The sequence below is a fragment of the Filicampus tigris genome, chromosome 2 (assembly GCF_054856515.1).
Source record: "Filicampus tigris isolate MCC_2025a chromosome 2, RoL_Ftig_1.0, whole genome shotgun sequence".
Classification (NCBI taxonomy): domain Eukaryota; kingdom Metazoa; phylum Chordata; class Actinopteri; order Syngnathiformes; family Syngnathidae; genus Filicampus; species Filicampus tigris.
In genome coordinates, this window is record NC_141218.1 from 4,188,870 (window position 1) to 4,215,226 (window position 26,357).

The 26,357-nt window shown below is 45.5% G+C and overlaps 3 protein-coding genes and 1 long non-coding RNA gene across 5 annotated transcripts; 3 read left to right on the forward strand and 1 right to left on the reverse strand.

Moving 5' to 3' along the window:
- Positions 1–523: 523 nt before the first annotated feature.
- Positions 524–9,097, forward strand: chrnb1 (cholinergic receptor, nicotinic, beta 1 (muscle)). The gene is made up of 11 exons (XM_086018296.1): positions 524–780; positions 3,604–3,737; positions 4,015–4,059; positions 4,123–4,232; positions 4,334–4,442; positions 4,525–4,669; positions 5,201–5,386; positions 5,501–5,724; positions 6,444–6,622; positions 8,002–8,149; positions 8,240–9,097. The coding sequence occupies exons 1-11, from the start codon at positions 720–722 to the stop codon at positions 8,375–8,377; spliced, it is 1,479 nt and encodes a 492-aa protein (XP_085874422.1). The 5' UTR covers positions 524–719; the 3' UTR covers positions 8,378–9,097.
- A 1,709-nt stretch (positions 9,098–10,806) lies between these two features.
- chrnb1l (cholinergic receptor, nicotinic, beta 1 (muscle) like) lies at positions 10,807–15,911 on the forward strand. Of its 2 annotated transcripts, XM_086023542.1 has the most exons (11): positions 10,807–11,034; positions 12,109–12,242; positions 12,371–12,415; positions 12,702–12,811; positions 12,894–13,002; positions 13,076–13,223; positions 13,301–13,486; positions 13,565–13,788; positions 14,120–14,295; positions 15,001–15,139; positions 15,738–15,911. In XM_086023542.1, exons 1-11 carry the CDS (start codon positions 10,953–10,955, stop codon positions 15,876–15,878), a joined length of 1,494 nt encoding a protein of 497 aa, XP_085879668.1. In that variant the 5' UTR covers positions 10,807–10,952; the 3' UTR covers positions 15,879–15,911. The 2 variants fall into 2 exon arrangements, with proteins under 2 accessions (XP_085879668.1, XP_085879667.1); XM_086023541.1 differs by having other exon boundaries at positions 13,301–13,788.
- Positions 15,912–18,226: 2,315 nt separating this feature from the next.
- cldn7a (claudin 7a) lies at positions 18,227–23,788 on the forward strand. Its single transcript, XM_086018307.1, has 4 exons — positions 18,227–18,601; positions 20,143–20,307; positions 23,041–23,125; positions 23,198–23,788. Exons 1-4 carry the CDS (start codon positions 18,379–18,381, stop codon positions 23,364–23,366), a joined length of 642 nt encoding a protein of 213 aa, XP_085874433.1. The 5' UTR covers positions 18,227–18,378; the 3' UTR covers positions 23,367–23,788.
- A 160-nt stretch (positions 23,789–23,948) lies between these two features.
- LOC147150955 (uncharacterized) lies at positions 23,949–26,091 on the reverse strand. The gene is made up of 3 exons (XR_015083785.1): positions 25,736–26,091; positions 25,224–25,534; positions 23,949–24,994 (listed from the first exon to the last, which is right to left on the reverse strand). It is a non-coding gene; the product is annotated as an uncharacterized LOC147150955 (long non-coding RNA).
- Positions 26,092–26,357: the final 266 nt, after the last annotated feature.

Below are 26,357 nucleotides of genomic sequence, written 5' to 3' on the forward strand. Positions count from 1 at the left end.
TTAAGTGTGTCTGGCGCCCTCAAATTGATTTTCCACTGATAACGTCAACACTTGTTGCTGATGCATATGATCCCGGCAAAACAATCCAATTTAACTCCACCGATAAAAGGCGAGTGATCTATTGTTGATGCACTCCTCGCCGGCTCGCTGTTAACACTTTGCTTCTATGCTAATTAAATTGGCCGTGAACCAAATGGCGGCAGGAGCGGATCATAAATGATGCTGGCATGTTGTTGGTCGCCGCTAAGCGCCACATCTCTCATTTGTTTTACGGGCTGTCAGCTGGGAGAAGAAGGCCCAAAACTGCTTGTGACCGTGTCCCGATGCAAAGCCTTGCACTCATCAAAAGGGGAACATCTTGCTCCAATAGCTTGAAGAATGTCTTCCTGAAAGAGGAGGAACTGTTCTAGGTGAAGAGGAGGGACCAAATAAGCAATACATGCAAGCAGTTATGGGCCGGGAAGGGGACACACACACACACGCACCCACGCACACACACACTGGCCTGGCCTCCCCCTTGTCCGTCGTAATTGGAGCAGTCAGCAGTTGGCCCGTTCGGCCTGATTGACAGACAACAACAGTCCACTCGGACTAGAAGTCACACTACAGATCTCCACGGGACTTCCACGGGACCAGAAAAGACGAAAGAAAGACACCAGACAAGCTGGGAAAAAAAACATTTGTTTCAACGGTTTGGAGTTTTTGCTGCTTTTGTCACTATGAAAAATGCAGACTTGTTTCTGTTGGCGTGCTGTGTATGCAGCCTGAGTTCACTCGGAGGTAAGCAACAGTTAACAGTAGTCATGCATATGTGTGTGTATGTGTAAATATATATATATATATATATATATATATATATATATATATATATATATATATATACATAGATAGATAGATAGATAGATAGATAGATAGATAGATAGTGAGAGAGAGAGGGATGCATGATATATTAAAAAATATCGTCATTGCCATAACGGCACATACAATACGTGCACCGCAAAGATGTACGATAAAATCATGTACGCTTTTACCTGACCTTGACCAATCAGATGCTACCTTAAGTGTGCATCGCCAACTAATAGGAGAAAAGTATCTACCGGCATTATTAATTCTAAATAATTTCATAAGATAAGAATGCATTGAGCCTGCTTATTTTTCCATGTGAAAAAATTAATTAATGAAAAAAAACATATATATATATATATATATATATATATATATATACATACATACATAATTATTGGCACTCCTGCTTAAGATGTGTTAAAAGCCTTAAAATGAATTCAATTTTTATTGCAGATGCATACTCTCATGACTGAAAATTGTAGAAATTGTTCACCAGACACAGAATCAAGCTCAGTCCCCAGACCTCAACCCCATTGAAAACCTTTGGAGGGTTCTAAAGACTAGAGTGCAAAGGAGAGGATCCAGTTCGCTGGATGATAGAGAACAGGGGTCCCCAACCACCGGGCCGCGGACCGGTACCGGGCCACAGTCCACTTTGGACCGGGCCATGACGGGCCGCAAAGATGAAAGAAAGAAAAAAAAAATACAGCACTTCTGGTTTATTTGTTATCCGAGGCTGAAAAACATTTTATTTTTAAAAGTGACCGGATTCTCTTTGTTACATCCATCTATGACTGACTCTTAACGCATGTCAAGTTGTCTCCGTCGCGTAATGCTAATATTAAATGCACAAGCTAGCAAATGAGTAAAATAAACAGATCAGTAGGTGAATGAGGTACAGTGTGGAGCGCTTTGAGTACCTAAGGTAGAAAAGCGCTATACAAGTGACGGCATATTTACAATTTTGTTGCCAATAGGGTCTTGTACAAAGTATTAACATCAGGGGTGCTAATAATTTCGGCACATATGATTTGATGTAAAATAATGATTTCTTAACGTTCCTTATTTGAGGGAAAAAAAAAATGAATTGAACCACGTTTGTGCGTACGAGGTTTCCGCCGGACAGCGACAATATATACTGCACAGTCATATGAAATCACATGAACCACGGAGAAAATCAATACAGTTTGCAATGTCAGGCGAGTGATTCAATGAGCAATCGGTCGCTGGACAATCTCAACGCAGTTTGAGAAACATATGCTGGTCACAGTGAAATAAATGCTCATGAAACAACTTCACCAATGAGCCATTACCTCTTAATTGTATTGCCATTAGTTAAACATACAGTACATGTACAGTACTTTAAATGGGTGTTACTTACTCACTGATTGGATCCAGACCAGTTGTTGGCACCGTTAGGTTACTCTGATCTAGAACCACCAGGACTGCACGACTGGTTGACTTCTGTCCTTGCTCTAAAGGGTCCAGGTCAGACGGCAGGCCGGAATTCTCGAGTAGGGGTCTTTCCCGTCCCGCAGTAGCATTCCTGTCAAGCAGTTATCAGTGTGAAGTTATTGCGGTCAAACGTTGAATTGACAATTATTATACTGCACCGTAATTTGCTCTGACGTCATTCAAGTAATTTTGCACTGTTTCATAAAAGTCCAAAATGGAAATGGGCGGGGTAACTGTGTCCATTATATGCTCTACGTTTATGTAATCGACTCCGATGTGGTCACCAAAATAAGGATGATTAAAACCGTCCTTTACATCCGTATGTGTTTAAGATCATTTTTCACGGCTACTACACACCACACAACCTCGGCAAGTGATAAAGATCTTCAGTCACTTCTTGGCACATCGCTGCTTTTGGTCTGATTTGTCGAAGGACATGGTGTCAAGGTGTTGGATAATTATTTGTATTCTTTTCCAAACGAGTCTATCCCACCAGTTCTCAGTTTTTTCAAATCTTCTCAAAATCAATATGAGGGGATTTTTTTTATTATCCAACTTGTTTTTCACATCATTAAAACCATCCATCCATCCATCCATTATCCCAGACGGTGTGCTGGAGCTTATCCCAGCCGTCTTCGGGCAGTAAATGTTAAAAATGTCATGTCTTGGTGAATGACCTTGCATTCTGGGAGATTATTCAACAAGCATTTCATTCTTGATGTTTCTCACCTTCTACCACTGAAATGTCTTGTACATGATTTGAAAAAAGCAGAGGTGGGCATTTTACTCAATTTTGCCGGTCCGTCATTTGCCATCCGTCAGCAGTCTGGGTACCCGTCCGTCATTCGTCAATCCGTCATATTTTCAATCCAAACTGAATTGTAAACATCAGTTGGTCAGTCTGTCAGTCGTCCATCTGTCCGTCAATCCATCCCGTCACCCCACCCGACAAAAAAACACATCAGAAAAAGAGGTGTCCATCAATGACGGACTAGGAGGTCCATCAGCACTTGACCCGGTTAATGACGATTACTGACGGAAGAAAATCCACGTCGGTCAGTGCTTAGCCCGTCATTTTTTAAAAGTGTCCCGTCATTCGTCAGCCGTCAGCAAACTGGGCCTGCGTCAGTGACGGACCGACGGACCGGTTCGTCAGTCTGACGGAATGCCCACCTCTGGAAAACAGAACCAGCGCTTGAAGCTAAGCGTAAAAATGACAGCCTTTGGTTCACACTGTACAAGATTACAAACAGCATCGAATACTGTATGTATGACCTATTTGTTTGATTTTGAATTGTTCAGGAGCAGGGGATGTAGAGCAGGCACTAACGAAGCAGGTCTTCACTAACTACAACCTCAAGGTCCGGCCTGCACGCGACCCCGCGGAGCGAGTGGTGGTCCGAGTGGGCATGACCCTCTCCTCGTTTGTTGGAATGGTGAGTTCAAACGAATGGATGCAAAGACGTGTGAGATTGTATTTTGTCTCTCTTAGTTCGCAAAATAAGTTCCAGTAAGCGTCCCCCTGCTCAGTGCCCGTCCCAGCTGTCTGCCTGACATTCCTTGCTGTGTTTTAAATAGCCAGTCGGGCTCAGTCGAACAGTCACACACACACACATGAATACATACTCAACCAGTGAATCAAGTGTCTCTGTCTAAAAACCTTTGCGAACCCAACAATACACTGACTTTTATTCTGTTTTACATCTCCTCCAGAATATGAAAAATGAAGAAATGAGCACGGTCGTTGTCATGAATTTGGTAAGCACTTGTTCAAAGTCTGCCTTCCATCTGGACACTTCTTAAAAGGAGCTTTGCAAACAGGAGTGGAGCGATTACAACTTGTCATGGGATCCCAAAGAGCATGATGGGATCGAGGTGTTGCGTATTCCCGCTTCAAAAGTGTGGCTGCCGGACATTTATCTGATTAACAAGTAAGGCGACTGACAGCACCTGTGTCGCGAGCACAAAAAAATAAATAAATAATGAGTTTGTCCTCTTGCTCATTCCTTATCGTGTTTTTGTTGACTTGCAGCAACGATGGCGTGTTTGACGTGGCGCTGCATGTTCACGTGCAAGTGTACAGCAACGGCAGGGTGACCTGGACCCCACCTGCACTCTACCTGAGCTCCTGTGGCGTTCGGGTGAGGATAAGGCTCTTGAACAACAACACACATTTGCGCTTTCGCACTCCTCGACTGGACTTCCGCCTTTTCCCCGCACCAGGTGACGTATTTCCCCTTCGACTGGCAGAACTGCAGCATGCAATTCCGCTCCTACACGTACGACTCCACCGAGATCGAGCTGCAGTACGCCCTGGATGCGAACGGCAAAGAGATACGGGAGATCCAACTGGACGAGGCCTTCAGCGGTAGGGCAACCTAGACGCTCAGGGGACACTTTCCTCTCAGAACATCTTGCGTGAGAGACGAAGAGGACTGTTTAAATATCGATTCTAACTTTACTTTGGAGTCAGCCAGCCTTCCCTCAAATGTCTTCAGTTGGTCCTAAATATGGAACGACCTCACAACGCACATCAGACAAACACTCTTGCTATCAATTCCTCAAACCTGTTTGATTTGTATTTATGTACAACGCTTTTGTTCATCTACGGCAGGGATCTTCAATCCTGTTCCTCGAGGGCCATTGTCCTGTCCGTTTTCCATCTCTCTCTGCTGCAACAAACCAGATTCAAACGATCAGGATCGTTATCCGGCTTCTGCAGACCTTGCTGATTATCTGATCTTTTGAAGCAAGTGTCCTGCGGGGAGGGATGGAAAACAGGCAGGAGAGCAGCCCTGGAGGAACAGGGTTGAACACCCCTGATCGACGGTTATTTCTAAACGCTCCATAAATAAAACTTGAGTTGAGTTGTATTAACGTGCTGACCGTGCGACCCCAGAGAGCGGCGAGTGGCACATCAGACACAAGGCGTGCAGGAAGAACATGAACAAAGACCTGTACGAGGACATGAGCTTCTACCTGATCATCGAGAGGAAGCCGCTTTACTACGTCCTGAACATCATCATCCCTTGCATCCTCATCACCATCATTGCCATCTTTAATTTCTACCTGCCACCCGATGCAGGTATGGTCCGACGCTGGCATGCCAGACAGAAACCAAGTCCAAATAACGTGTCATTGCGACTTTGCCGAGATTATTGGACCAACACCTAAGCGTCAACTTTGCTCTCCCCATCAGGTGAAAAGATGGGCCTTTCCATCAACGTTTTGCTCACCCTTACCGTCTTCCTGCTGCTGTTGGCGGACAAAATTCCCGAGACCTCGCTGGGCGTTCCCATCATTGTCAAGTACATCATGTTCACCATGATCCTGGTCACCTGCTCCGTCATCCTCAGCGTGGTCGTGCTCAACCTGCACCACCGCTCGCCCAACACACACATGATGCCCCTGTGGGTCCGCAGGGTGAGAACAAGCGATACGAACAAACTGTGGGAAAGCCATTTTCCTCATCAGCCCTTAATGCAGAAGTCAACCCAAACATTGTTTTAATATTGTGTTTGTGGAATATGAGTTCAGCAACAAAATCCACCCGTTTTTAGCCATCTCTGGGGACGGCCATTTTGTCACTTCTGTCGACTAACCACCAATCAGAGCTCAGCTTCAGAAAACAGGTGAGCCGTGATTGGTGGTGATCTGAGCCCTGAGATTCTGTGATGTCATTTTCAGTCGACAAGAACTGACGAAATGGCCGCCCCTCAGATGGCTCAAAAAAGGTGGATTTTGCTGCTTAACTCATTAATCATATTGCCTTGTTTCCACTAGTGGGCCTGCATAGAACATATTCTTGAAAGATATGTTTGGGTTGACTTCTACTTTAAAGTCAAATGAGATTGTTCACATCCAAATTCCTACATTCTTTGCAAATCTTGTTCTTTCCACTACGACATTCGTCCTTTAATGAGAAGATCGGCTTGAGCCTCAATCAAGGTGACCTTGAGAGCCGACTGCCGAGGAGACAGATCACGTTACCCGGCACGCTGGTTCTCATGGGTTCTCTCGCTCACAAATTGAGCATTTTGACAAATGTTTCCGGCCTCACCATGCGAATGCAGGCCAATTAAATCTCATTTGGCCCATAAATCCCGGTCCAAATGAAACTAAACCGTCCTCCTTGTCCATAGATCTTCATCCACATGCTGCCCCCATACCTGTGCATGCTGCGCCCCAAAGTGGAAGTGCCCCTGGCCCTCAAAATGCTGCCAATCCCGCGGGAAAAAAAAGTGTTTACCATCAACAAGGCCACCGATGAGTACTTCATCCGAAAGCCCGATTCCTCCGTCTTGTTCCCTAAACCCAACAGGTGAGGCCACGCCCATTAGTGATGAGGTCGCCGGCATTTCTGCATACCTCTTCATTATTGTCGGAAAAAAAGCGTTATAATGAGTGTGAAGAGCAAAAGGTCAGCCCGATAAGGGTCTGTAAGAGCAATTTGATGAGGCCGCAGTATGTCCCAAGATATACACACACACACACACACATACTAAATTGGATTTAGTGCATGTCTTGGCACCAGGCACAGCCAGTTTTAGTTGAATTAGCCTAATGAATTCTAATTTACTCCTCGCTGAGGTGCTACTTTGAGCACTGTTGGGGAGGAAACCAGAAGAGAAAAACTTCCGAGGACAACAAGTCTCTTCTCTTCCTCTTCCCTTATCGCTGTCTCCCCAAATGAGGAGCCCCCTCATAGCCTCCCGTCACATCACAGAGGTCACAGCCTCTTTGCCAGGACCACCACTGCATCATAAACTCATCTAGTGTTTGAAGTGAATACCAAGCAGGTTGTTCCACGCTCGGGCCGGTCCGGGATGCAGAGCCACACTGCTCTCTGGTGGTCAGTGGTCAAACAGGAACAACAGAAAAAGTCCAAGCAAGAATCTGAGCAGGAACTCTTCCACTAATACTATGACTCTTGACATGAACTTAAAGTCAACCCAAACATATACCTTTAATAATATGTTCTACGCAGGCCCACGAGTTGAAACACAACATTCAGATTAATATTGCATTTGTGGAATATAAGTTAAGCAAAAAAATCCACCTGTTTATAGCTATCTCGGGGGGCGGCCATTTTGTCACTTCTGTCAACTGATCGTGACATCACAACTGGTCAGGTAACGACCAATCATAGCTCAGCTTCAGGAAACAGGTCAGCCGTGACTGGTCGTTACCTGAGCAGTTGTGATGTCATGTTCAGTCGACGGAAGTGACAAAATGGCCGCCCCCAGATTTGGTTAAAAACGGGTGGATTAACTCTTATTCCACAAACGCAATATTTATCAGAATGCCTTGTTTCAACTAGTGGGACTGCATAGAACATATTCTTGAAAAAATAGACGTTTGGGTTGACTTCCCTTTAAGTACAAAAGCGAAAAAACGGATTGTTTGATAATGTCCTGTACACACACACACATAGTATCATCGCTGTCCTGTGAAAAACACGTATTTTTTCAATTTTCTTATTTTTATGTGAATGGTGTTTCCACGTTACAGACATCGCATTAACGTGAAAATTATTTTTTTATCCCAGAATTGGAAGTGTTTTTCACAGGACAGCGACAATATAAAAGCTCTGAGTCTTCATCCTCCCAATACTAGAAAATCCAATTGCTTCCATACTTTTCATCTCATTGCATCCTGACACTCACTGTGGACATTATTTATTTATATTTATGTACGCAGATTCCAAGCGGAGGGCAAATCATCCGACCTAAGGAAATTCATCGACGGGCCCAGTAGCTACATTTCCCTGCCCCCCGAGCTGAAGTCCGCCGTTGAGGCCATCACGTACATTGCTGAAGCGCTGCAGGCCGAGAAGGACTACGAAGCTGTGAGATTTGCACCAATCACAATCAATCTCTTTCATTGCAAAACGGGGATTTTAACTGTGCCTCTCTGATTCTGCTTCCATGCGTCCCAGCTGAAGGAGGACTGGCAGTACGTGGCCATGGTGGTGGACCGCATGTTCCTCTGGATTTTTGTCATCTTCACCACTGTGGGCACCTTGGCTATTTTTATCAAGGCCAGCCTCAATCGAGCACCCACCGACCCTTTTTAACACGGTGTTTGAAAGAAAAAGTCAATCGACTTCGGGCTTTGTTTTTTTTTTTTTTTCTACTGACTTGCGTGGAAATGTTGTGAAAGTTGAGGTTAGGCGGACAACTGTTGCAGGCATTTGACTCCCACGCAGATGAATGAACATCTCGACTGTTCACAGATGAGCGGGCAGGCTTGAGAACTTCAGCAAACGTGCAAACTTCTAAGTCCACACACGAAAGCTCCAGCGCAGATTCAAACTCGGAACCTCAGAACTGAGGCAGACGTGCGAAGCGCGAGTTGAATTCAGTGCTAAAAATATTCATACGTGTTCATCTGCGCCGGAGCGTGGATCCAGCGTGGCCGAAATATTCCGACGTGGTGTCAACAAATAAACACACGAGGCACGGCAGATGCCATCATGACCCAGCTGTATGCTTTTCATTTCCATGTGTCACAATGCGCCACAGTGTGTCACATGCTTTATGGATATTCCTGTGCCCAAACTAATCCTCTTTGTATTTAAAGCACTTATGTGTGTTTGTACAGGGAGGCTATTCTTACGTTGCAGCTGTGAATAGCCTGTGGAATTCCCACTATATAGTCGACCATTTGGTATGTTGTTTTTTTTGGGGGGTGTTTTCTCATTCTCTCTCGACTCTGCGGTCTGGATGTCAACACACTTGCATGCAAATGTGTTTTTTTCCACATTTATTTCAATAAAGATCTGAGGTGTGATAATTCACAAGGCTTCATTTGTTCAGAGAATGCTTGCAAGCCACACACACACACACACACACACACAATCTGGCACGGGTTCAGCTATACACTCTGAAAACAGTTGGGTTAAAAATAACACAATTTTGGGTCAAAAATGGACTGATCCACTATTTGGGTCAATTTGGCCCACTTGCTTGCGTTGTTTTGTACAAAACAGTCCGATTTTTGGAAGAAAACTGGGAGATGGATCAAATTGAGTAGTGGATTGGTTCATCTTTAACCCCAAATTGTGTTATTTTTAACCCAAGTGTTCTTAGAGTGTACGGATGGGCTTCGCTGACATTCGTACACTCTAAAAACAATTGGGCTAAAAATAACACAATTTGGGGTAAAGAATGGACCCAAAAATAACACAATTTCAGAGTGCATGACTGTCGGAGTGTACGGATGGACTTCCCTGACATTCATACACTCCAAAAAAAATTGGGTTAAAAATAACACAATTTGGGGTAAAAAAAAAAAAAAATGGACCCAAAAAGAACACAATTTTGGGTATGTGGTCTTGGTATGTGAATGTCAGGGAAGTCCATCCGTACACTCTAAAAACAGTTGGGTCAAAAATAACACAATTTGGGGTTAAAAATGGACCTTTCCACAAATTGGGTCAAATTGACCCACCTTCTTGCGTTGTTTGTGCAAAACTCCCAATTTTTCAGGTTGTTTTCTGCAAAACAATCGGGTCAAATTGATCCAAGAAGTGGATCGGTCCTTTTTTGACCCAAAATTGTGTTATTTTTAACCCAACAGTTTTTAGAGTGTGGACTTCCCTGACATTCGTATGGGTTCATACAGTGCCCGGATGCACAAAGATGTAACATACAACAATACAGCCAGTAAATAATGTATCCAAAATTGGATAAAGAAGAAGAAAGCAGCTCCATATCCACGTACACCAAGAACATTAGCTTGCTGATGTGCACCGTCCTGAAAGTGAGGCAGCAAAGACCATGCAAGCGGCTCCTTGTCATTGAAGTATTTATACAGCGAGCGGCCACAAGGCAGCTGGCCGAGCTGGAGACGTTTTCCCTTTAGCCACCATCAACCTGTGGCTGATTAATGACCTGTTTATGTTTTCCCTCCGGAGACCCTGACCGTTGCAAGGTAAACGTGAGACTGACCCAAGACACGGTAGCTGAAAGTTGAATGTATTATTATTCTGAAGAGCACATTCTACCGAGGCCTCCCTGACAGCAAAACGCAGTGTGGTACAATGCATTGAAATCCCTGTGGAGTTGCACGGTGAAAAGGTACAGCAGGGGAACATACGTGTACTTTATAGGCCTTGCAAAAGGCACCTTGAAGTCATTCACTACACGAGTGTAGAATGCACGTTCAGTGACACCTGCACCGAATATTTGGTGCAGGCCAACCAAGCGCACACCTCCCCAAAAATATCTCCATTGTCACAGCGCATAACCCACTGCCAGTCCTTGATCACACCACCAGCGCCCCTCCACTTCCTCTTTGTTCCTCCCCACCCACCGTCCCCACAGTCCCAACATTCTCCGATTGGTGCGCACCAACAGGTGTCTGCTCCAAAGGCTTCCCAGTACAAACACATTCCACCCTCTCGTCACTCCCAGCACCAGTACCCAATCAGGCGGTGGTTCCCCATTGTTGAGGTATGATCCGAAGCAGGCAAAGACAACGGAGAGGGAGATCTTTGTTGGACGACAAGCTGCCAAAAGCTGCCTAATAGATGAGTGCGAGTGTCGACTTTTCTGAGCTGGAGCGACTGGAGAGCCACATCCATCTGGGTGAAGGTGCAGAGGGGTGACCTCTGGAGGTTCTCGGGGTCTTTGGACTACCACCAGAAGATGAGTGGACCAAATAAGATGATGAACATTCACCTGAACGTTAACCAACTTGTCATCATATGCCTTTGTCTCTCTTTCACCGGTAAGGACACGATTGCTTCGCAAAATGTTCCTCTCGCGTCTTTTAGAATAGGTTTGGATGCAAGGATGGCAACATCTCCACTCTGGGTGTTTGATGGAGTTCTTTGACCTTCCCCAAATGATTTCCTTAATGTTGGAAGCATAGAACAGCTCCTCCGCGTAATAATTGATTGATGCAGCAGTACCTCTCAATACTCAGAGTGTATGATTGTTTCTTAATGAGCAAGAAAGGCTTTATCGAAGGGCACATTGTCATAGCAGGTAAAGAGATGACTTTTGATTGATTTTTATGACTGACCCAAAACAAACACACCGCTCTGACGTCTCCAGCCATTTGGAGAACCAGTAGCGGGCCTTCTCTAATTTCTACTGATTCCACATCTCCATGAAATTTTATGTCATTATTAGGTGCCCACGTGAAAGCAAATGGGCAAAAATGATGTTTTTTTGTAGTCAAAAGAACTTGGTACATTCAATCAAACATATTATCACATCATTGTTTGATAATCAGAGTCTATTTGGGGCCCGGATGGCGCTGGTATCCCAGACATCCCTTTGATCTCGTTCCCCTGCTGCATATCAATTACATTAGCTCAGTCACCTTTGCGACCCGCCTCACACCACCAGCACCTGCCCCCGCAGACCACTCGCTCTGCACGTCCTGGTTGTCCTTCTTTGTCTGCCCCTCGTCTTGTCGGGGCACACATTCGGGAGGAAGGTCCAGTCTGTCATCAGAGGACATATTTGGGTGCCCTGGTCATCAAACTAAGTGCAAATAATTGACTTCCAATTTGCTAACCACTCCCTCCTTTATTGTCGCCAGTTTCTTCTCTTTGTGGCGATCCGCTTCTTCCTTGACAATCACGCCATGTTTTTGTGGTTCATTGAAAAATAATACTGTTCGGTATACTTTGCGAGGAGCCTCAAAACCAGACATGAAGTCGCATATAGGTGCGTGGTGCTCAACCGCTTGGTGTGCGACAAACAGTCGGCAACAGTGCACGGCGAGGATAAAATGCACCCGTCAGCTGCATTTCCGATCTGCATCAGTAATTTATTTTGTGTGTTGCCACAGGAGCCTCAGAAATGGAGCGGAAGCTCCTTCTGAAGATATTTAAGAACTACAACTTGAAGGTGCGACCCGCTCAGTACTGGGAGGAGAGAGTGATGGTGCGGGTGGGAATGACTCTGTCCCAACTCGTCAGCTTGGTGAGCACGCGCGCGCACACACAGACACACACACACGCACACATTGCAGGCATGCACACTCAAACATGCAAATGCAGTCATAAATGACTAATGGATGACCTCGGATGAGTGTGTCTACCTGACTACAGAATGAGAAGAATGGCGAGATGACGACCAACGTGTTCATGAATCTGGTATGAGGGTACAAACACGCATAATCACTCCAGCCAAGTTCACTTGTCACTTTTCATGCACCGCAAATGATTTCCCGCTTTTCTTTTACCTTCATTCTCGCTCTGTCTTTAGCTTGGCGGTAATGAGAATTCTAAATTGGGGGGCCTTGAATTTAAAGCAGTGCGAATGAAGAATCGTGATTTCAATAATAATGGGCTGTGGTAAACGAGAGAGAACCTATCCTGCATAGCCCCGATCCTGACTTTGAAGCTGTACCATCAAGGTCAAAGTATGACATGTCGGCAGGAGTGGAAAGACTACCGCTTGTCGTGGGACCCAAAGGACTACGACAACATAAATGTTTTGAGGATTCCCGCCAACAAGGTGTGGCGTCCAGATGTCTACCTCATAAACAAGTGAGCGTCCACGCGTTTTGTTTCAAACAACTTTCCACATGACGAGAAACAAAACATCACTTGTCTTTTGTCATCCCCGCAGCAATGACGGTCAATTTGACGTAGCTTTATACGTCAACGTCTTGGTGTACAACGACGGGACAGTCAACTGGCTTCCGCCGGCCATCTATCGCAGTTCTTGCTCTATCGAGGTGCAGTCTGGTTACATAAGGTCACGACAGTCTCCGTCTTGTCGCTCTTTTAACCCACCAAACGCTTCCACAGGTTGCCTACTTCCCCTTCGACTGGCAAAACTGCAGTATGGTCTTCCGCTCGTACACCTACGACGCCTCGGAAGTGGAGCTGCAGTATTATCTGGACGACGATGGAAAGGAGATCCGGGAGATAGTCATAGACGAAAACGCGTTCACGGGTGGGTGATGGACTTTGCTTGAAAGTCCTGAGTGACTTTTCTTGACTTTTTGTCCGTTTCCTGTCGACTGTCAACAGAGAACGGGGAGTGGAACATATGCCATAAACCCTCGAGAAAGAACGTCAAGGAGGATCTGTATGAGGACATCACCTTCTACCTGATCATTGAGAGGAAGCCTCTCTTCTATATCATCAACATCATTGTTCCCTGCATCCTCACGAGTGTCTTGGCTATTTTCGTCTTTTACCTTCCCCCCGGAGCAGGTGTGATACTGAAGCTGTCTTGCCCTTGTCCACAAAAAACAATGTGTCAATGCGCCTCGTCGCCTGCTTGGTTCCTAGGAGAGAAGATGACCCTGTCCATTTCGGTTCTCATCGCCTTGACTGTCTTCATGCTGCTGCTGGCGGACAAGGTCCCCGAGACTTCGCTGGCCATCCCCATCATCGTCAACTACGTGATGTTCACCATGATCCTGGTCACCTTCTCCGTCATCCTGAGCGTGGTCGTCCTCAACTTGCACCACCGCACGCCCAGCACGCACATCATGCCCAGCTGGGTCCGCAGTGTGAGTCGGATGCTTTTTAACGTCGTCTCCGTTCCCTTTCGGATTCATCGTAATCAGGGGTGTCCATAGCAAATCATCCTTCTTCGTCTCTCCCTGTCCTCTGCGTCTTCTGCTCTAAGTCATCCCAAAGCTTATTACCTATGATGAAAATCCAGAACATCCATTAGGATTTGGGTTGCAAATTCCAAGTTGGAAAACCCCAAATGCCACAAATTCCTGTGAAAGGTTTCCAGTGTGGAATATTTCCAAACGTCCTCCTCTTAACTTGCCTTGGAAATTTACCGGAAGCTTTCCACCAGCTCTAAAAAGCACTCTGATTCCTGGCTTCTAGTTCTTCATAAATTTCCTGCCCAAGTATATCGGCATGACGCGGCCCGAGCAAGAGGAGTGTCTTTTGAAGGAGGATTCTTGTGACCAAACACCGGCACCGAGCTTCAACGGACGACAGCCTGGGGAGTACTTCTTCCGCAAGATCAACCCCGATCTTGTCATACCCTGGAGAGGCAGGTAAAGTCATACAAACGTGAAAGTAACATTAACTCTACTTTCCTGTTGCCACTCACCTCCTCATTCAGTACACACGAGAGCCTGCGTCAGTCAAACTAAGCCCCGCGACCCAGCCACAGCCGCCAGATCCTAAGCCGCCATTTTGGTTGGGCATCAGGGTCTAATCCTGCCAAGGACGTGTGAAGATTTATGCGGTGACGATCTGTGTCACACTCAAGTTTATTCCTTCATCCTCTTTATCTCGGAGGGACGTTTTAAACGAGCCGTCGATCTTTGCGCACGGATTATTGTGTCATTATTTATCTGCAGTTAGGAGTGTTGCTGTTGCCTTGCAGCGCATGTTGTCGCACCATTCCCAAGCCACTCGCACAACTTCCGACTGCGCGTTTGTATGTGGAGGTCAGAGGTTCAGACTCGACCTTGTGTTTTAGGAGCTCGCTGCTGCTGTCGCTCAGCGCTCGGACGAGTGATGCACACGCATTCGTGCCCCCCCCACCGGACACAGGGGTCATCAGGGGCACATGTACGGAAAATGTGTCGAGGGTTTCGCTTTCGCTCGGTTTGAAAGCGTTGCCTTTGAGAAAACATTTGAATGTAGCTGTGTCAGACTGGAGAAAAACGGCTCTTAAAAATCAGCTCATTCAGCGATGTGTTTAGTCCAAGTGACCAAAGTGCAAGCATCCTGTGTCATCCTCATCCTTTTAGGTGCGAGAGTCCGGTGCGACTCCAAAGGCTTCCGGAGACGGACGGATTCTGTCTGATCCTTCCTCCCAACCTGAAGTCGGCCATCGCTGCCGTCACGTATATGGCCGAGCAGCTAAAGAAGCAAGATACCGACGATTCGGTGAGGAACACGGTCCGTTGGGACCTGTACTTACAGCCTTAACTCTAATATTTGACCCATGGAACTAATTTCTTGTTTTTACAAGAATTTCCCGCGAAGGTAATGCTTGACTACGTTCTTGTCGTTGAGACTTTTTTTGCCCGATAAGATTTCAGCCTCTGTCTGTAGTCATGTCTGTCTAATCTGCCCAAGGCCTTCGCAATCGGTTGTTCTGGCCAACGTAACTTCGACGATACTGTTTTAGCAATAGAACAGTTTCTTGAAACGATCAGATTTCAAATACGTCCTCACGGGGCCGGACAGCTACCCTCGATGATGTCAGCATTCTTCCGTACTCTGACTGGTTGGTCTGAGCAAAACTTGCTCCAAAGAGGTTCAACTTGCAAAACACATCTGTCGCAGTTTGTACACATGGACACATTTGAATAACCAGCATCTCTTATTTGATGTATTTGAATTCAATGTTAAATATTTTTCTTTATCTTTAAATGAATATTGATTGCAAACTGCTCCAAATGACGCACGTGGCACAGTTGCATGTTATTTTATTGCATTTTGGCACAGTATTGATGGTTTATGAATGCGCGTGTGTACGCAGATGACAGAGGACTGGCAGTTCATCGCCCTGGTGGTGGATCGTCTCTTCCTCTGGCTTTTTGTCATCATCACGACTCTGGGCACTCTGGCGATGTTCTTGGACGCCAGTTTCAACTACACGCCAGACAACCCCTTCCCGTAAGAGGGCGTCAAATCATCCTCGTCAGGCATCCTTATGACCACAGCCTCCAGGGTGGTCGTACGGTTGACTAGTTTGAACTTACAACGCAGCTCGAGATAATATGCGACTTTGTAATGACTCTGCAAAAGTCCCATGAGTTCAAAGATACTTCCTTTTGTCAACATCATTTCATTAGCAAACTATGCTATTTGTTTATTATTTGTATTGAAAAAAAAAAATGTCTTTGTTTTGTACTCATTTTTCATGCACTAGAACACACCCCAGGAACATAATTGCCTTACAGAGCGGTTGTGATGTCACCGACCTATTTTCAGGCTTGCTGGTGTGCAGCGAGAGGTCCGAGACACGCTGCGCAGTGCGCACACAAATGTGGCAAATGTGTTATTTTGGCCACAGACAAAAGAAGGCCCCTTGCTATCTCCAGACGGGCAGAATGAGCACACGGGAGAACACCACAGTCCACTGGTCCCTGTCCTGCTGCTACTCCACTCAAGTTGGGCCCTGTTGCATAAGAAGCTTTCAGGAGCAAAACAACGGGCATGAAGGAAAGGGCGCCCCCCCCCCCCTCAGGAAAAAGCAGTGCGTGGGCGCTTTAGTGCTAATGCTTCACTCGCTAACTTCCAGGGACACTTGTGGGACTTCAATCGTCGGATTAGCCCTCCTTCTCGTGCACTTCAGACCAGGAGGAGGCCACAGAAATGTGAGGGGAGGGGGAGGGGGAAGCCCCGTGCGTGTGAGAATGCTGTAAGTGCTTGTCTGTGGGCTGATTTAGCTTTTCTTCTATTGCCCACTGAACAACGGCTGAACCAGCCAGTCAAACGCGTCTTTACTGCTCTAATAAAGAAGGGAAACGTGGAGTGCAAGAAGAAGTCAGGGAGGGGGCGGCTTTATCGAGCAATGCGCTGTTTTTGTGTTCTTTGCAAGCCAAGATCATCAAATAAATCAGGTTACCAATGGCGACAACATCGGTAGGCCCCAGACTGTCCACAATCCCTCCTCCTCTTCATCTTCTGTAACGTGGAAAAGATACATCAAATAGGGGAGATCCAGGGCAACAATAAGGCAATTCTTGTCAGAAGTGAAGTTGAAAGCAAGACAAAAGGTCAGGACAAGTCACTGGAAGGCCAAATAAGATGGTGGCAGACCTTTGAATAGCTGCAAAAGCCCTGTTTTCCCAACCAATGAGAGATCATGCGGTGTGCCGCGGGCACAATTTCACTTAAAGTCCCTGCAAAGTGACAGTAAAAACATCTTGAAAAGTAGACGTACCACAGAAAAGGCTGTTGTTGACAACTCTGACTCATTTAAATAGTGAAAAAAAATCTCTGTTCTCTCTACACATTAAACGATATGAAACCACCCCCCTGAAAACTGCCAATCAAATACCACCAGTACGATCTGGAAAAATGGACGCGACTTTAACGTCGTTCATATGTCAACACATGTTGCAAAATGAAGCCGTTTAAAGTCTCCACTGGCTGGAACGTCTCCTACCGGGTCGCCACGGAGATTTTCCACAGCCAACAACGAGGCGCTCTAAAGCGGACTCGCCAGCCCAAAGCCACATAATGGCTGTCAAGTCAGGCTTTTTTTTTTTTTTAAATCCCCCCTCTTCTGCCTATTTGTTCGAGATGTGCATGCACTCAAGGCTGACAATGAGGCACTCTAAAGGACCCACGCCAGCACGACGCAACACCAACTCTCATAATTCACATTACAGTCTTTAATTGGTCCAAACAATTCTTTCTATTACACACAAATTGTGTCTATGTTCAGCTGTCTATGCCAGTGACATATAATGACCGGCAGGGCAATTCAATGTTCTTCCACCAGATGGCAGGAGATACACTGAAACAGAATAGTAGTTTAGTGCGCTACTAAAAAGGCCCACATCTCATTGGGTAATTTATGAGTATATTCCAATCATTATTATTTCAGTGAATACACACATTTTGTGGCATTTTTGTTGCCTTGGCTCACGTGAAAGGCTTAAACGTGCATTTTCCTAACTGTCTTTCCACATCCTTCCTCCTATAGTTTTCCAGCCCCTCATTAGAATATCACGGTCGCCGATGCCCTGTAAATCAGCTCCGAGCCGTTTAATTGCCTGCGCGGGGGAGGGAAAGAAGGGTGGGGGGGGGGCTACGATCTGGGTCAGCACACATTTGACACACTCATTGGGGGAAAACTATGCAAAAAAAACCAAACCCTCTGAAATGCCTCATGAGCATGAGAACGTCTGTGCGGACAAAAAAAAAAAAAAAAAAAAAAAAAGAATCCATCGGGGCAACCTGTTGCTTTGCTTGGAAGTGGAGAGAACATTTCCCAGCAGCCACTCCACACATGACAACAACACACACCCACATCTTGCACGCCCATCCCCAAGAAGAGCCCTGCGAGCGCACACGCTCCCATACGAGAGCTTTTTGCGTACACACACAATCGCAGGACTTTGAAGACATTCTGGAAAGGAGGCCTCGTTTCCTCTCGGGAAAGACAAATGGCCAACTCCGGGATTCAACTTTTGGGATTCTTCATGTCGCTGACCGGCATCGTGGGCCTGATCATCGGGACCATTCTGCCCCAGTGGAAGATGTCCGCCTACATCGGGGACAACATCATCACGGCCGTGGCCATGTACCAGGGACTGTGGATGTCTTGCGCCTTCCAGAGTACAGGGCAGCTCCAGTGCAAGATCTACGATTCCATTCTGCAGCTTGACAGTAAGTAGCTACACTTGACAGTATTTGAAGTTGTAGGGGAGAAAAAAAAAAAAAAAAAAAAAAAAGATGTCCGCCAATTTGACGTGGAAACATGCAGCGTCTGAAACGTTTGGCCAAGAGGGGGTCTCAAAGCAGGATTTTTGTACCAGCCTGTTAGGACTGAACTGTTCATCAAAATAAAATCGACATTGCAATGTAGTCGAGTGCAATTTTCACATCGTAAATGCTGCAACTTTACTTCATGGACCATTTGTATTTATTTGAGCGTAAACGTAACCTATAAAAGCCAGAACATTTAGGTATAATACATTTGATATAGTAAATTTGATATTGTGTCTTGTACTAGGCGTTACAATCGGCTTGATCGGATCGGGAGATATTTTGCATTTTATGCAAGATCTGTGATCGGATGTAATGTCACAATTTGCCCATCGATCAAAGACGTCATTGATCAGAGCCGCAAAACTTAAAATGATAGCAAAGATGATCTCGTTCACTCCAGGAACATTCTGTGCTGCCATCGTTAATAATAAAAGGTTTCTCAGTGTATATGGTCAGATTTTTTTTCTATAATTTTCCAATATTTTCAAATGATTTGTTTTTTTCGGGGGGGGGGGGGGGTTGGCCAGAAACCCCACCCCCACCGCCCTCCCCCACAAACACTCTTTTATTTCCACGTATTGAATATTTATCAGCCTTTTGGGGAGATTTTTTTAGGGTTTAACTATAATTATTTTTTTCCCAATGCATTTGGATGGGCATCAATTATACACAAATTTGGGCTATTTGTGGGCCGGGCTAGTCTCAATCCCCCGCGAATAGCGGATGTCGATTGTACAGAAAGTAAATAAGTGGTTAAAATATATTGGATGGATTGGTCCATCTTTTGATCGGATCAGGAATCGGTTATCTTTTTTTTTTTGGGACTCGATCAGTGATTGCTTCTAAAATCCTGATTGTCTAAAGCACAGGTGTCAAATTCAAGGTCCGGGGGCGGACTTTGAAAAAAGAATCTTCCATCAACACTTACTTCAATCAACGCAACACTTATGCAAGCACAATCATAAAACTAAACTTCAATAAAGTCCCGACTTTAGATGGTAGCTGGTCCACTCAGCATTTCCCCACTTCCAGAAGGTTCCACAGGACCTTCTCAAACAATAGAGGCCCCGCAACCGCACCACGGCTCCCCTCGCTGCAGGAGGGTGCTGTTTGTGCGGGCCGGGCCGGACTGGCACAGACTGGTTCGAGGTGGACAGAGACAAAGGAAGGTCCGCCGTGTGATGGGTTTATTGGAGGTGGAGAGGGGGGGAGCACTGACAGATGAGGAGCGCACAGTCAGTATTTCAAAGTGTGGCGCCACAGCGCTGTAACCCGGGGTTTCGCTTCCAGGAAGAGTTGACACTGAGGCGACCCAACTGGCACTGAACCAAAGCGAGCACACACATAATAAATAAACGCAGCTTTTGTGCAGCGTCTAATCGTCTAGGAGTTGATTCACGGAGCGCCTCCTCGTCATAACAGAATTGGATCCTCTCCAGGTTCTCTTCAGGCCACCCGGGCGCTGATGATCGTGGGCATCATCGTGTCCGTGGCGGGCCTGGGCGTGGCCTGCATGGGCATGAAGTGCACCACCTGCGGAGGGAGCGACAAGCTCCGCAAGGCCCGCGTCGCCATGACGGGGGGCATCATCCTGTTAGTGGGGGGTGAGTTACACGGCGCCATCCCAATACAATTACGGCAAAAATGGCAAAAGTACTCACACTCAGTAGAAGGCACACGCATTTCGAGTCACAGATACTACAGTGTAAAATGTCAGCATGTACCGCGAATGGACAAAAATAAGACCTGCACCTCACATGCATATTTTGTATTGGTATAATGCATAACGCTTAAAATAGAATATGGAAATACCCTACAACGAAATATAGAAAACGTGCTATAGACATACCCTATTTAAATAGTAAGGAGGCATATTAATTTATTTATAGCGTTGGCATCCGGAATGATCATTTTATGTCTTTAAACACATTCAAACACACATATTTCGAAAGCGCGAGAGCAACGGATAACAATAATATAGTACAAACAGAGAAGCAGTGTACCGATCTTGCAATGCAGACAGTAAATAAATCCCATTTTTCCAAACTAACAAACTCAACTTATCATCTCACAACATGCATCAGGAATCATGCCCAACGATGTTCATTAAAAAATGAACTTACAGTCGTCATTTTCTGTAGAACGCAGAAGTGAAGCGGATATGAGATTCCATAATCTTTAGGAAAAAATTGGCTGAGCTAAAATACTTCCTGTTTCCATTCTTCTTCTTTGAAATTTACACTGTCAAAGAAAATAGTGTGCTTTCTTGTGGACAACAGTGGAATTACAACCAAAGTAAATGGGAGGCAAAACAAAATGGATTTATCAACTGCACCTCAAAAAAAAAAAAATTGCAAGATATCAGGTTTGTGAACCTGGAACCAAAGATGTAGGGAGGGATTGCTGTATTTTGTTATATTCCATCACTGAAATGAAAATTTGTTTCTGTACATTACAACATTCTGTCTACAGTGGACCCTTGATTTAGCACACTAATTGGGTGAAGGGCTTGTCCGTTACAGCCAAATGCCCGTTACATTGAAATACTTTTTTCTTAGCCTAAAAATTCCCAAGTACAAAATTATTGTTTTGTACTTTTTTTCCTCATCTAAAAACGCCCAGTACAGTACAAAATTATTATTAGTAGTAGTAGTATTAAAAAAACAAAACAAAAAAGTTTGTTCGAAACGTTTTCAAGTTAATTTCAAGTTAATAAACTCACCTTGTTGGTGCTTGGTTGAAAATAATGACGTGCATCTGGTTGCTTTCATGAGCCATCATGTTAGCGCTTCCTTTTTTCACCTCTGTTCCCATTAGATGCCATAGACAAGGAGGTTTTGTGAACGAAACAACTGTGTACCGTACTAAAAACAAAGTGTTCAAGAGACATGTACACTACTCGCTCCAGCCAAGAAAATGGCCATACATATAAACAGAGCTGGGCACTTGACCCTTTTTTTTTGCCGGTCTGTCCACCACCTGAGTACCCTTCCATCCTTGTCCCTCCGTCCTTACTCATAAAAATTATCGTCCTCCGACCCTGTCCATCCTCATCCTTTTAAAGCGCTTCTGTCCTTTACGTCCGCCCCCGCCCACCAAAAAAAAAAAGAAAAGAAAAAGCGTCCATGCATGACGCCGCGGGGCGGATGCTAACGGCAGAGGTTTGTTTAAAGCTCGTTAGTTGGCTAATTTACTATTCAAATCCGCACCCACTTCTGGGTTAACGGTTTGACGAACCTCTTGCCACCACACGTCGTATGTGCGTAAGGAGGCGAAGTGAGCGAGTCGAAAGTTGTAGCAAAAATGATTTTAAAGACGGAAGAAAGCGGGCAAAAAATGACAGTGCACAGCGCCGGGGCATTCCCAACGCAAGTAAGTACGCGCAGTTGGGTAACTAGTGGCGCGTTTGAAGAGTTCAGAGGCAATTTTTGTCGTTTGCCCATTTCGCCGAGTAGGTTGAGATAAACTTTGTATGCCTCGGGACCATGTCACACGCATGAGGGACGATTAGGACTAAAATACACCTCCGCCCTTGTTTAGTCTGTCCCTTTTTTAAAACTTGTCATCCCCTGTCCCAAAAATGGCCCGTTCCGCCCCCGGGACAGAATACCCAGCTCTGGATATAAATAGGTTGAAAAAAAGACATGCTCCTTTTGAGCTAGCTGCTGCCTACAACAGATGCTAAGCTAACATCTATGCTCTATTTGAATGGAGCCTCACTCCTGTCATCATGGCTGCCGCATTGTCTAGCATTTAATCCTGCGCTAGTCTACTGCAAAGTGTTTATCTATGACTGAAGAGAGCAGCGCAAGGCGGAAACACGTAACCAGTCTCTATCTGTTGATGGGGCCACAGCGCCGTATAGTGGGGCTGTGGAGAATTGCAGCCAATTTTAGAACCAGCAGACTGAACGATACTGTACAGATACGTTTTGAGTGGACTGGACAATATTTTCACACTGTGAAAAACACAATGTGGATTTTTGGGGGTAAAATAGTCATCTAAGTTGGAACAACTTTTAAATTAATAATTGCTTAGTCAGCACAATTAAGCAAGTTGTTTGCTCCAAAACATTTTTACTCATATCTTGAAGTTGGGGAACCATGAAGGAACAATTAGTTCTGTAAATTCTTATTTCTTTGTTGCACAACACAGGAAATCCACTTTTCCCAACAGCAAAACATAAAATATTCTGTTGAAGTGCCTGACTCAGAATTTTTACCTTGAAATTTGGAGGTCACCCAACTTTTTTTTTCTTTTCAGTGCACTGTCCCACTGTACATTATCCAACCCAAGGCCAAACTGGTACTGAAAATTGTTTTTGTTGCCCTCCTTAGGGCTGTGTGCCATCGTTGCATGCTCCTGGTTCGCTCACAATGTGATCCGGGCGTTCTACAACCCCTACACTCCTGTCAACACCAAGTAAGCTACGTTTATAGTTTTACTCCAGTCTCTTGGGGGTATTTTTCCATATCATTCCGGTTGATGCCGCAGGTTTGAGTTCGGCGCCGCCATCTTCATCGCATGGGGCGGTTCCCTCCTGGATGTCCTGGGCGGGGCCATGTTGGCCGCCTCTTGTCCACGAAAGAAGCAGGTGTCCAAGTACCCATCCGTGACCAGTTCCCGCTCCGGGCCTGCCAGTAACAACAAGGAATATGTCTGAATGTCATCCGTGTTATAGAAAGATGGCCGAGTGAAAATGTGTGTGGGCCATCACTGAATCACACAAGTGGGACTTTATGCATTGAATAATTGCTTGATTGCCTCACCCAGGCCTCATGTTCGACACAAGCGCTGTTCACTGTTAGATTATAAGAAACGGGCAGGCCTACAAGCTGCAGCCTAAATGGTGAATACAGAATTGTCCACACTTGCACATACAATTTAGACCTAGCACCAATTTTATAGTCACACATCAGCCAGTGGGGTGGATGCTATTTATTTGGCCAAATGTAGGATGACTTTTAGAATCCAGGTTTGTAGATTGATGTTACATTTTGGGGGATTATTTTATTGTTTTTTTTTTTTATACAAAACATACTGTTGCATTTAACTGATATGTAGGAATAAAGGCATTGTAACATTTGTGTTTGTCATTTGGTCCGCTTTCCAAAACAAAAGGGAAAACAGCAAAACCTCAAGTTGGGGGAAATTAATGGGAGAGAAAATTCACATTCTCAACAAAACACATCCATTCCCACCAGAAATCACACAATGTCATGATTAAAAAAACTCAACAATAACATCCTCTACAAAGATATGTTTATTTCCCCGAATGCACATTTGAAAAGTTGACCACTTTCATGCAAACGGCCGACACAAACCACGTCAAATAAAAATCTTTTTTTTTTTCAAACAAAACAAAATACAAGTGTAACAATTTCATAGCTCCAAGAATGAAATAAAAAGAAAAACAAAGTCACATTATACCAGCATGAGCATCTCAGGACAATCACAACAATAATAATAAAGTCAGTTGGTGATTCTTGTCGGGGTGTGATTGTCTCAGCAAATCACAAGCTTGTTTCCACGAGGTCATTGCGGGAATTATAACTTCCAGTAGATTGACCAGAACATGGCAATGGAGTCAAGACGTTCACAACTGTACGGGTTCATCCTGCCACTTCCCCTTCAGCATGCAGGCAACAGCGGTGCAGTGTCAAAGTACGACGACGTAGCCCTTGAAAAGGTCACATACCAAGTTCGGGGATATGCTCGCACAGGCTCCATGCAAAGAACACGCGTGACGGCCATCCCCACAAAGTGCAAACAACTTCAAAGTTGAATAAAGAGCAATTGGAAATGATTTTGTTTGAAAGCACATTTCTTCACATTTTACAAACAACAAAAAAATCCCTACTTTTTCTGATGTCATAAATAACAAATTTTCATCCACTGGATTATACAGTAAGCACACTACCAGTATCAGCAGTATGGAGGACAACAGAATGCTGTCAACCCATCACAAATGGGGGGGGGGGGCCAAAGCACTATCTTCTCAGCAGCGTTCCTTCAGAAGCTCAGTCGACAGGTCGCCGTGGACCTGCCGCACCACGCGGACCCATCCAAAGTCTGAAATGAGGTGAAATCAACAGCTTGTATTTTACAATGAGGGGCGGAGGCTCCCGCCGGCGCCCTCTGCGGGCCTCGTCGCGCCATCGCTTTGACACGAGCGCAGGCCGAGATGGAGACACTGGGGAGGAGGTCTCCCGCTTCAGGACATGGGGAGTGACACGGGACACTGGCCGTTGTTGTTCATGATGTCGTCCAATACTTCGTCGTCCAAGTCCACTAAAATAAAAAATGAATAAATTAAGAGGCGGAAAGGTCAAGATTTAAACCCACAACCTCAGGACTGCGCAGCAGACTTGCTAACCGCTCTTCTGCATGCACATCAAAAACTAGTATAAGCATTCACTCTAGAGTACTCACTATACAGATACCAAGTACAGAGTACCGATACCACTAGTACTTATGATACATTAAATTCCAGTGCAATTGATTCTTTTTTGAGTGTCACCTTTCTTGGAGCGGCCAATCTGTCCCAGCTTGGGGGCCCTCTGGCCGAGCCGCTGGGGGTTAGGAGCATTGGGCCCCCCGCCTTGGCCGTGTTGGGCCCCGGGTGGCTGCAGGGGCGGCCCCGCGGGTGGGATCAGTTCGGGGACGCCAGACGCGCCGTACATGACTGCAAGGAGGCGCAGCGTCTATTTCGGCCGCTAGATGTCCCCACAGCCAAGGAAAACGAGCTATGCTGGCTTTGCTGTTGTTGCACTTCACTTCCGGAGTGGCTCTCACGATTCAATAAAGACTATTGAATTTTACTATTCTGGGCTGTGAATTAAAAATAAAAAATAAAAACACGTTTAAATAAATGCAGCAAACACTATCCAGCCTATCGAAGTAACTGAACGTAAAGTTATGAAAGCACAATTTATCGAACCGAAAGCAGCCTGTGGACATTCCTCTAAAAGCTTGGTTCGAACCCCCATCAGCACATTTGTCCGTATACAAAGGTCCAATGGCGAATATTACCTGATTTCTCTTCAGCTGAGGCCGCAGTCACGAGAGGCCGAAAAAATAAACGAGCCTCGCCACAAGCGTGTTGTTGTTTACTGGAGCTGCCCCCTCTCTCCTTCTCTCCGTCTCTCTCTCTCCCTCGCTCTCGCTCACACTCGCTCTCTCGAAGCACCGCAGAATGCGAGTGGATTTCTTTAAAGGAGCCTCACTGCCGCGGGCTTTTCCTGCCGTTTTATCTCCCACCGGCTCCCCAAAAACGTCCGCGTCATCGGACGGCTGATGCGAGCCACACTGCTGACGCCTGCTGTCATTCTGCAAACTTGAACGGGAGGAGGTGACGCGTAATTGCTGACGTCACACAGCTCCCAGCGTGCGCCCAGCGTGACTCAGCCTCAGCAGCCAATGAGTGACACACCTTGATAATCCTCCTCCATAAATCATGAGATGCTTTTGGTCACCTGACCAGCATTGAGGGACCCACGCTGTGAAAGGCACAACTTGTATTTTGTGAGGGCTCATTTAAGTTGGAACAACTTTCCTATGTCAATTGACGTTTACGATGTCAGTTAGCACAACAAGGCAAGCAAGTTGTTTGCGACAAAACAATGTGATGAGTTTTTACCGAGAGATCTGAAGA

Coding starts and splice junctions, on each gene's coding strand:
- chrnb1 (XM_086018296.1), top strand. CDS start 720: ATGAAAAATGCAGACTTGTTTCTGTTGGCGTGCTGTGTATGCAGCCTG. Junction 4,233..4,333: donor GACATTTATCTGATTAACAA/GTAAGGCGACTG, acceptor GTTGACTTGCAG/CAACGATGGCGTGTTTGACG. Junction 8,150..8,239: donor CCGAGAAGGACTACGAAGCT/GTGAGATTTGCA, acceptor CATGCGTCCCAG/CTGAAGGAGGACTGGCAGTA.
- chrnb1l (XM_086023541.1), top strand. CDS start 10,953: ATGAGTGGACCAAATAAGATGATGAACATTCACCTGAACGTTAACCAA. Junction 12,243..12,370: donor TGTCCCAACTCGTCAGCTTG/GTGAGCACGCGC, acceptor ACCTGACTACAG/AATGAGAAGAATGGCGAGAT. Junction 13,003..13,075: donor GCAGTTCTTGCTCTATCGAG/GTGCAGTCTGGT, acceptor ACGCTTCCACAG/GTTGCCTACTTCCCCTTCGA.
- cldn7a (XM_086018307.1), top strand. CDS start 18,379: ATGGCCAACTCCGGGATTCAACTTTTGGGATTCTTCATGTCGCTGACC. Junction 18,602..20,142: donor TTCCATTCTGCAGCTTGACA/GTAAGTAGCTAC, acceptor GATCCTCTCCAG/GTTCTCTTCAGGCCACCCGG. Junction 20,308..23,040: donor CATCATCCTGTTAGTGGGGG/GTGAGTTACACG, acceptor TGCCCTCCTTAG/GGCTGTGTGCCATCGTTGCA.